General features: G+C 36.5%; 1 protein-coding gene across 2 annotated transcripts; it reads right to left on the bottom strand.

Annotated features, from left to right (window-relative positions):
- Window positions 1-7007: 7007 nt before the first annotated feature.
- Window positions 7008-10714, bottom strand: LOC122641728 (peroxisomal membrane protein PMP22-like). Of its 2 annotated transcripts, XM_043835016.1 has the most exons (7): window positions 10568-10714; window positions 10319-10417; window positions 9251-9352; window positions 9020-9095; window positions 7424-7494; window positions 7232-7317; window positions 7008-7129 (listed from the first exon to the last, which is right to left on the bottom strand). In XM_043835016.1, the coding sequence occupies exons 1-7, from the start codon at window positions 10637-10639 to the stop codon at window positions 7078-7080; spliced, it is 558 nt and encodes a 185-aa protein (XP_043690951.1). In that variant the 5' UTR covers window positions 10640-10714; the 3' UTR covers window positions 7008-7077. The 2 variants fall into 2 exon arrangements, with proteins under 2 accessions (XP_043690951.1, XP_043690952.1); XM_043835017.1 differs by lacking the exon at window positions 9251-9352.
- Between the last annotated feature and the right edge of the window lie 400 nt (window positions 10715-11114).

Raw genomic sequence — 11114 nt, 5'->3', positions numbered from 1 at the left:
AACAAGGAATTTTTTATTTAATAAGTCTCCTTGAAATTTTTTGATGCAAAGAACGACGGATAAAACTTCCTTTTTAATAGTACTGTAATTCTGTTGAGCTTGGTTCCATATCCCGGAAGTGTACTGGACAAGTTGTTCTTTATCATCTTGGACTTGCTTAAGTATACCTCCATAGCCTAACTCTGAGGCATCAGTTTCGACAATTTTGGGTAAGGTAGGATCAGCAAGATGGAGACAGGGGATCTCTTTGACAAGTTTTTTGATATTTTGAACGGCTGTAGTTTGGTCAGCAGTCCAAGGAAGAGGTTTTTTCTTCAGTCGGTAGTATTAAGTTTTTACAGATATGACTGATTTGGGGAATGAAATCTCGTACATAATTGAGACTTCCTAAAAATCTTTGGAGTTGTTTTTTGTCAAGAATTTGATCTGGGAATTTATTTGCAAAAACAATTGATCTTTCAATTGGGACTATTCTGCCTTGGTAGATATAGTGTCTTAAAAAGCGGATCTTTGTTTGAAATAATTCCATTTTCTTTTGAGAGAGTACTAAGCCACTAATTTTCATAGTGTGGAAGAAACTCTTTAAATGTTTGAAATGTTGTTCAATGGAGGTGAAAAATATTAGGACATCATCAATGTAGACAATTATAAAATTGCCACACGGATTTAGAATGTCATTCATAATATTTTGGAATTCACTGGGGGCATTTTTTAGGCCAAATGGCATGACATAATGGCCAAAGGGTGTAGTAAAAGCTATTTTGTATCGATCGCCTTTGTGGATTTGGACTTGCCAGAAACCAAACTTCATATCAAATTTGAAAAATATGGTAGATTGGTAAAGTTTTTGGAGTAGGTCTTTTTTGTTAGGTATAGGGTATCGGATCCATTGTAAAGCATCATTAAGAGGTTTGTAATTGATGACTAACCTGGGTGTTCCTCTTTCAATTTCAGCATTTTTATTAACATAAAAAGCGGCACAACTCCAAGGAGACTTGCTTTTACTGATTAATTTTTTGTCAATGAGGTCTTGTATCTCTTTTTTACAAGTTTCTTGAAGTTCTTGGTTCATTTGAATAGGCCTAGCTTTGGTAGGGATGTTTTTCTCAAGGAATCCAGGTTCATAAGGTAACCTAACAATATGTTTATGTCGGTACCAAAAAGCATCAGGAAATTCAGAACAAAGGTCTTCTTCAAATCGTTTTTTGATATGAGATATTTGTTTTTGTATGGTTTTGTCGCAGAGTTTTTGTTCAACATATCTATGAGTTACTTCTTGTTTTAGGTAATTAAGATGCTTTTGTTTGCTATTGATTAGATTAACAGTTGATTGTGTAGAAAGAGCAACAGTTTTAAGAAGGTCAATTTGTTTTGTTGGGTTGGTTCTAAGAATTCAAAATCAACTTGCCTTCCTAAGATTTTGGTTGAAATGCCTTGGTTGGTTACTGTAAAAGGTTTAATGAGTTCAAGGAATGGTTGTCCTAAGATTACTTCAGTATTTAAATCTTTTACTAAAATAAAGACTTGTTTAAGACAGGTTCCTTGGTTACGGATGTGAACATCGGAAAGTTTATAGTTTACATTTGAGTCTAGATCCATTTGTTCCCGTTAGTTTTTGTGTTGATTATTCAAAATATTGTGTCGGGACTAATCCTTCTTGTATACAGTTTAATTGGGCTCCTGAATCTATCAGAGCCACAGTGTTTTTTTTGTGGGAAGAAGATATTACCAGTGTTATATTCACGTACCATTGTTGACATGAAACATTGTTGATAATATCAATAAATTCCTTTTCATTGTTCGTCTTATTGTTCGTTTGTGTTTCTTCTTCCTCTTGTTCAGGAATAGATAGTTGGGTTTTCTTTAGTTTTGCTATATCGGCCTTGATATTTTTAATTTCAGTTTTAAGATCATTGGTGGTTGCCTCAAGGTTTGTGATTCTCGAATGTTCTGAAGTTTGTGAAGTAATGGGAGTTTTTCCAAATCTTTTATAAATTTGTTTGATATTGTAAGAAGTGGCTTTAGTTTGTGTGTTAGTTGTTGACAATTGCTGCATTAGTTCTTAGGCATGTTGAAGGTATAATTTTTTAGTATTCTTATCTTTAATTTGATCAAAAAAATTAAGAAATTCTTCGGGTTTGTCAAAATTCTTCATTCCTAGATTTGTGTTTATCATGTTTATGGATTTGGTTTCTTCGGATTCACTACAATTGTTACAAAATATGCCTTGGCTACAGGTGCAAGGGGAGATTTGTTCTTCATTGTCTGATTCTATTTGATTAATCTCATTGTTTTCAGACTCAGTTTCTGAGTCGCAGTTGATTTCTGCTAAGTCATTTAAAAGTTGGATTTTAGTATCATCAGGCATTATTAGAGAATTTATCTTTTTGGCAAGTCTGGAGTATTTGGCAATATGCCCTGGCTTACCACAATTGTAACATCCAGGCTTTTGGGTAGGTTTTGGTTTTTGGAATGATTTTTTATATGGTTGCCATGTTTTTCTCTTATTGTCAGATTCTTTCTTTGGTATTTGATCCCTATTGTAGAATCTATGTCTAGATTTCCTAATATGGCGATGGGTTTTATGCTTTTTATGTGAGGTTTCTTTGGATGAAAGTCCAAATTGTTCACAAAATCCACCTAGCTCTTTTTTGTAAGATTTAGATTCTTTTCTGATTTGTTTTCTGAGTCTAATGTCTGTACACAAGGCTAGTCCTTCTTTGTGAACAAGACTTATAAGGTCTCCATAGGTAAGGTCTTGATAAGGTATATCGCCGTTGTTTTCGTCTCTTAGTTTTTGTTTCAGTTTTTCAGAGAACAGACTGGGAAGTCCAGTGATAAATTTTTCTTTCCAACAGGGAAGATTGGCATCTTCCCTGGTTAGGACTTTCGTCATGAATGTGTCTTTATACCATTTGAAATCATGAAGTTTTTTACATTTGAGATTTGATAATTGTTCGGAGGATCTATCTTTGAGTCTGGTAGGATCTCCTAGGAAATACTTAGTGATACTGAAAATAAGAGTATTAACAGCATCTCCTATTGGTTGATTATGGACTATGATGGGAAGGCCCGTTTCAATAATTTGTATTGCATTTAATATTGATTCTTTTTCTGCTGGGCTAAGAACATTATCCCACCATCCCTTGAGTTGACCAGTAAATCCAGAAATAAGTATTTCTGCAATGGCTTGGTCAGGTATCTCTTTGATACGATGGGCATTGCTGACCATGGTCATTTCTTTAAGCTTATTGGCTAGATTGTAATCAGACATTCCATCTATGTTCCATTCATAGATGATGCCGCTCTGATAGTTTGCTTGGGAGAAATCTTTTCTATTTTCGAGTTGGAGATCAGGGTAAGTAGGTCTGGGATAGTAGTTTGGGGACATGTAGGAGCTGGTTATGGCATTAACATGTTCCTCATCATCACTGGAAGTTTCAGAGGAAGATTGTTGTTGTATGGTAGCAACAGTGCTGCCCTGTGATTCCTTTTGGGGTGTGTCAGGGATAACTAATGAAGATAATCTTGTGGAAACTTGGTCCAAGAAAGTTTTTCCTTCTATGGTGTTGAGATTTTTTAGACTTTTATTTGATATGGTAAAAGGTTTGAATAGTGTAGTTATTGATGAGGAGGTTTTATTTGTGTCAGACGAGGACTCAGTATGTGAATCTTTCTGGACAAGATTTTCTATTCGGACAAGCTGGTTTCCTATAGTTTGTAAGTATTGGTTTGTATAATTGACTTGTTCAATAACCTTTTTTGATCCGTCATTTACTCCTTCAATGGACCTGAAAGGTGTTGCAAGAATTTCACCATTATTAACTTTTAGTTTAATGTTTGAGGTTGGAGGGTGAATTGATTCAATGGTTTTATCTTCTGACGTAGTGTAAGTACGGAAGACTTTTTTATTCACACTAATGTTTGTAAAAGGATAATTAATATTTCTATTACTTGTATAGATATCTAAATATGTGAAAAACATTATATTGGTTTTAATAGCATTCATTTTTTCATACCAAAAGTTTTTAATTTGTTGTTGCTGTTCTTCAGAGAAATAACTAAAAAACCAATCTCTTTTTTCTTTGTTTTTGGGGAGAAGGAAGTCTTGCCGGAGTTTAAGTTTGTCTATTTGGAAGTCTTCTAAGGAGATGACACTAACTTTCGCATCATATTGCATTTCTGTTTGTGTTGGTGAGGATGGATTATTAGTAGGAGAAGAAGGTCGGGATTTTTCTTCGTAAAAACCCTGAGCAATATTACTGTGTGTCTGTAATCCTAGTAGTTTGAAAGTTCTTAGTTGTTCTTGTAAAAGTTGATTTTCTAGATGTAAACTTGCAAGGGTGGAGGCAGACGCATTGGATGTTGAAGCTCGGCTAGGTACCTGGCTGAGGTTTTCAAATTCCTCAGTGTTTGCCTTACCTTTGTTTCTTTGGAAAGTGATTGTAACAGTTCCATCTTGGCTTTGGGTTATGGATTCGACCTCAGCATGAGGTTCAATGGGTGGTTCAGGACATGGACACCATTTGGGTGGAAATTTTACATCTTTCCAACTGATGGTTTTTGGTGGAATGGTTCTAGAGTGGACAAAGTCAGTTTCAATGAAAGTAGTTTGTCCTTTGGTAGTTCTCTTAAGGGCTCTGGATCTTATGGTCTTCATGGCTTTGTACTGGATGCGGTGAATTATTGCAATAGGGATTGATCCCTTCTTCATTTTATAACCACTTATGTTAATGTTAACTTTTAAGGCATCAAGAAGGTTGGCATCACTAAGAGGGAGATTGATATCAGGGTAACAATTGAAATAGATTGGTCCTTTGCAAAGACTTGTTTCTAGCATTCCTAAAAGAGAGTCTTCAAAGTCTACAAATCTTTGGTCTCCAAGTGCTAGAAGGAGAGATATATTGAGTCCTTCTCTGTGGAGAGGTTTAATGGCTACTTGGATGAGTCCTATATGGATATAGTTGAAATCTTTTTAAGTTTATTAAGATTTGATGGATCTAGAAGTTGGATCTCTTCCATATCGGGAGAATAATTAACAGTTTGTTCAACAGTTTTAATGGTTTCACAAAAACTGTACCAATCTTGTTTGTAGACTTCTTTGGTAGGGACTTTCGGCATTTGCCAGTTTTGAAGGGACTGGTCAAGATCACCTGTGAAAACTTCATTATTGATGATGTTACTGTGCGAACTAGGTTCGCCTACAAATCTCGAAGACATCGACCTATTTAGTCGACTCATGGTTATCGGTACTATCCCCCCATAGAGAAACACACTTTCATCCACCAAAGGGTGAAGGGTGATTCAGTGCTAACAACCGATAGCGGGACTTACACTCGTCTGCCCTACACGGCTCCAGCAAGCAACTAAAAAACCGCGACGCAACTCCCAGAGGACGGGGAAAAGAGGTCGGAAAAAGAGGAATAGGACAAATAATCAATCAACGACGAAATAGGACTTGGCTCTGATACCAGTAGGTTAACCAGGATGCTCAATAAAATTATATATATATATATATATATATGTATGGATTTCATTTAAATTACAATTCTGCCATTCCCCTATTTGACTACCCAATTGACCCTTAAAATTCTGGTTTATTACCAGTTTGCCCTTTGGCTTGGATTGTATTTAAAAGTGGATTTCCACCAAATTACAGCCATGTCATTTTTTTTCCAACACCTTTCTCTTTCAATAATTCTAATTCCCTTCATATCCCATACCTTTGGTAATTACCCATAACACCTTTGGAAACTTCTGGTAAATTATAATTTTGCCATTCCTTCCTTTTTTACTTACCCATAGCACCTTTGGAAAATTCTGGAATAATATCTTACATCATCTCTATTATGTCCACGTGTACTACACGTGAGGGGGGGATTATGTACAATATACCTACAGACATTGCAGAACGCAAAACTTGCAGGAACATTGGTGCAAAACATAGAAGATCAATTTTCTCCACCATTGCCATTGGGTATCCTTCGTTATTGGGTTGAGTTTGCCGTAAGGGGGAGATTGAAGTATTGAAGAGTACTGAAGATATTTGGTTGTTGCCTATTTGAGGACTTTCAGTTGGGTTGATACAATTTTTTTCTGCTGCCTGATTTAGTTTGTTTTCGCCACTTGCTGCTCTAGTTATTTCACTTCAAGATTTTATGTCACTATAACAATTTGAGATTCATCACTGGATAGCTATTGAAGATCGTTGAAAGCTGCCTTTTTTGGAAGACATTCCAGTACCGGTTTGCTGATCATGTCTGTCCAAGTTTTGAAGATCTATTTTTTCAAGTTCTTAAAGGTTTATTTGGGAGCTGCATTCATATGTCAAGCTGGATTCTGCTGCACCTTAGTTTTTTCCCATTTTGTTCAAGTTGGGCATTAGTACCTTGTATGCGCCAACTTGAGGGGAAGTGTTAGCATTATTATGGAGTTCTTTTTTTATTTAGTTCAAGCTGGATTTTCCTTCTTCTCTTATTTGTATAATCCAGCTTGAGGGGGAGTGTTGAGAAATGTACCACGATTGGGGGAGTGTCCCTATTGTGGTTGAGTCCATTATGGTTTCCTTTATTGTTTTATGTCTTTAATTGTTAGGAGTTAGGAGTCAGTTTCCTAGTCTAAGTTAGCTACCTATTTTAGATTAGGTTTAGTTTCCTTTTCTTTTTATGATTGTAATGGTTTTATTATAAATAAGATACTTAAGGGAGGAAGCAAAATAAGACATACGGTTCCTCCCCTTACAGCTACTCTTCTCTTCTTCTTTCTTCTCTCTATTCTCCTCTCTAAGGTTACTGGTTACCGGTCCTAGGCTTTCTACATACTCTTAATAAGCTTTCTAACGACACTTGGATAAATAACATTCATGGTATCTTTCCTATAGATTATCGAGTATTTGAACAGAATAGTGATAACAATGGGCAATGCTTGGTTACAATTATCAAGTATATATAAAAGAGACTATGAAACAGTCAATCTCAAGAAAAGCAAATGCTGCCAGAGGTATAAGGAATACTGTCACTGTAGACAATTACCTTTCCACAGCCTCTTGTGTTGGGTCGATTTCCTCTCTAAATCTACCTATCCCTTAGCTTGCATTATAGACCTTGCTCGTAGATTCAGAAATATTCCCCTGATGAATGGAAAATCAGCCAATCACTTTGATTTGAAACATGGAACTAAGAACACAATAATAGTAAAGAAAAATCACAGACAATCCAGGCAGAACTGATACCAGCAGCATGCAACACAGCTGTGAAAGATGACACGAAACTGCAGAGGCATGTATTGGTGATTTACCCATCCCACAATTGGCCAAAACTGCACATTATCAATTCAAGAACTTCAAATTCAATCAGACGCACTGTTTCCATATAATTGATCACCACAATTAGCATCTGTAAGACAAAGAAGCTGGCATAAATACCATCCATGCTGTCAACTGCACAGAAGGATAATCCTTCTTGATTTTACCCCTAATCTGATTCCAGGTTCTTCCTGCATGTAAAAGACTTAATAAGTATAATAACATCGAGAATTAAACATGAAATTTTCCAGTGATACCTCCTGCTGGTAACCAAATGTAGCATTATTCTTCCCAATAATTCTATCAGCAGAATGATCTGAAGAAAACCAAAATTAACTAATACAGTTCAAAGCTTACTTGAACAGATTAAGGTGGTGTTTGGTATGTATTCTCGGAATAGATACTGGGTCTAGAACCGCATTCTGAAACATGATTCTTCTCTATTTTCTCGTTTCCAGAATGCATTCTAGATCTAGAATCTTTCCCAAGAATGCATACCAAACACAACCTAAGATTAGTCTCATCCAGGGGTTAAGGGTTTGGCTATGGTTAAAAATTTGGGATCTGTTACGCATCCACTTCAAGCAGGATTTGATACTTTAAATATGCTCCGCATGGTACGAGATCTCGGTAAAAATTTCGTTTTTTTCTACTACCAAGTAAAAACCACACACGAAACAGGAAAATAGCAATTTCTTAACCGAAATTTCGAATCAGTGAAAATGTTACAAACTGCCTTCTATAAATACCACAACTCAACTATTCTCGGTCAAAATTTCGTTTTTTTCTACTACCAAGTCAAAACCACACACGAAACAAGAAAATAGCAATTTCTCAACCGAAATTTCGTATCAGTCAAAATGTTACAAACTGCCTTCTATACATACCACGACTCAACTATTCTCGGTCAAAATTTTCGACCTGTTCTCAGTGGACTCGACTGGTTTCACCAGTTTTTGAAGAAACTCTCCCCCCCTCCCTCCCCCCTCCCCCCTCCCCCCAATCTCCTATTTGCTCCGAATCTTACCAAACAAGCTTGGAACAAGAGGATTTGTTGCTCAACAATAACATTTTGAGGAGATTTGCTGCCCAACAACCTTCGTTGGAGGAGATTTGAACTTGAAGGTAACACATTTTTCTCCAAAAGTAATTTTTGCATAAAAAAAACATGACCAATACTTGATTGTTGGTGTTCGAATTTATATATGTTGAACATTGTTGCCCGATCTATGACTTATTGACAGAGTCATAAAATATTTTCTGCTTTTAAAATTTTTTCAATTTTTCTTCACAAAAAAAATTGAAAAAAATAGGGTTAATAATTCCTATTGATTATTTAAGTTGCTTTACTTGAATTATATGTGTTCTAATACTAATGATTGCAGGGAATCTGCCATTTCAGTAATTCAGTATATATATACACAGTGTTACTACCAACCTAGGGTCCACCATGGTATAGGTCCTAAATAGGCTGTCCTGCAAGTTTCATGACCTAATTAGGTCATATGGTCTCCAAAACCAAGGGCCAAAATTTTAAAAAAAAAATGCATGAACTCGGCCGAGATCTCGGTATCTCACTGAGACAACTCAGTTTTTGGACTGGCTGAAACCATACTCCAGACCTCGAACTATGCATGTTCTAGGAACAAATTTTAGGTTGATTGGACAACTAACAATCCCCCTTGAACTCTTAGAGAATAACTTGAATGGGCTTACCCTCAACGACCAGCCCATAGTATAACATAAAAAGTATGTTGTTCCAAGGGGAAGAGGTCAATTGTTCCAGCAACACCTGAAAAGAATATGACCAGCCATGTCAGAAGCATTTCACTGACTAGATGGCAATGGTACCTAAATTTAAGATCCAAGCACATGGGAAATTAACCAAAATTCATTTTACTGTTGAAATGTAGCACAATGAGATTTTAGGGGAGGTCAGTGAAACACCTTCTTGGCAACTGTTTTTGTGTCCTTCTTCCCCCTGAAAATTTTATCCATCAGTAAATGTAAGAAGTGCCCAAAAGGTCCTCCATAAGCAAATCCAAACAGCTGAAATTAACGAATTAGGACTTTCATGAACAAAGAAATATAGATACGGATTCATATATGCATAATAATATTTCTTTGCCTGTTTCTGACCACCTCCTAGAAGAAATTATCTTGGTGAGTTACTGCTCTATCTATTGCAGTATTGCTTGCAGTTACACCTATAGGCATCATGTATGTCAATATATTCAAACAAGACCATCTTTATCATTCCTGGGAAGAAAAATATCTAACCAGAAGTTTTTCTCACAAGGGCTGGAAAAGCTTGCACTGATACTAGGACTCTGGCCTAGGACAATATTAATATAATTTACCCTTACCCAGTTCAGCAAAAGCTTTCTCATTTTCTAGTAAATAACCACACGTGTTAGCTAGAATCTTACCTGCATCAACTGACATCATGGAGATAAACAACAAACATCTACTGGAATTCTATGGCAGCATAACCCCAACAAACTTTTTTTGTTTTTTAGGGGGGGAGACCCATGGAGGGAGTCTTCTTATTGAAGTAATGATGTAAACTCAACCTGAGGGTTACTCTAGAACTCGAACTCCTTCGTAGCTCTCCCCGGTTTTCCTTTGTAAGAGGAGAGCCCGGTGTTTCCTTGGGCCTTGTTGAATAAATTGCTTATTCACCCCCCCCCCAATAAAAAGGACCATCAGTTGATTAAAGATTTCGTTAAATTAATTCTTTGATCTCAAACTTAATTCCTCACCCAGTATCTCAAATCCATTTTCATCATTGTTTCGTTTAAGCCAGATCAAACCCATCTTGTGGTTGAAATACAAAGCGCATTGAATTGATTGACCGAGAGTGTACTACCAACATGGAGAAGGAAATCACAGAAAATTTTCTTATGATAGTGAAATAGTGAAAAATAATAAATTCAGAATTTGATCGAAATAACACTTCATAGCATGTGACTTCTATAGGTACCCCAGGAAGGAAAAAAAAAACATAAAGTTTACCACTTTAAGAAGAAGCCGTCTCAGCTGGAGTTTCTGAATACCGGAGAGTTTCTGAGAAATTGAATCGCTGATTGCGGCCAACACACCGGCAGTAATCGCCTGCAATCACACAAAACAGTTATCAAACAAAATGAAAGAGAAGGACAATAATTTCAACTTAGATTCGTCATAAATTAAACTAAATTCCAATTGGTTATCAGACCCAAATATCGGGGGAGAAAAAGGGCGCGATATTGCGCGCAATCGGACCTTAGTTCTCAAGGGGTGATGCTGAAGCTGTAACATGTACTGTTGCCATCCCTTCTTGGCTACTTCTCCCATAATTCGCTCTTGTTCTTCTTCTCTCAAGTTCCAAATCGATCGCCGCACCCAACCCCGCCCCCGGCCTAACAAGACAGAGAAGACTGACGAACAAGAAAGGAAAGCTTTTTTGGGGTATTCGCTGTGATTCTCTTCTACTTCTACTTCTCTGTTATGTCAACATCGGACTGTTCTTCCATGTAACCTGTTCGGAAAACTGTGGTGCAGAATCTTATGGGATGAATCGATTACCATCGATGCCGGATCTTCTGCTTCCTGCCTATCTTCTTCTACCTCTTGCTTTCGTCTTTTGCGTCTTTATGATATCTTCACACTCTGGAACTTAGGTTTTTGTTTTTTTTTAAGGAAAGTAGGAGAAGATTAATTAAAGTAAATCATTTACCCCAAAAAAAAAAAAAAAAGATTAATTAAAATAAATCACACACAAAGATCCAATAAATTGTTTAGTCTAGAATGGTTTTTGATGAAAGTAGGA

Source organism: Telopea speciosissima, chromosome 10 (genome assembly GCF_018873765.1).
Source record: "Telopea speciosissima isolate NSW1024214 ecotype Mountain lineage chromosome 10, Tspe_v1, whole genome shotgun sequence".
NCBI classification, from domain to species: domain Eukaryota; kingdom Viridiplantae; phylum Streptophyta; class Magnoliopsida; order Proteales; family Proteaceae; genus Telopea; species Telopea speciosissima.
The sequence above is the reverse complement of the archived record's forward strand: the minus strand, read 5'-3'. Positions and strand labels throughout refer to the sequence as shown.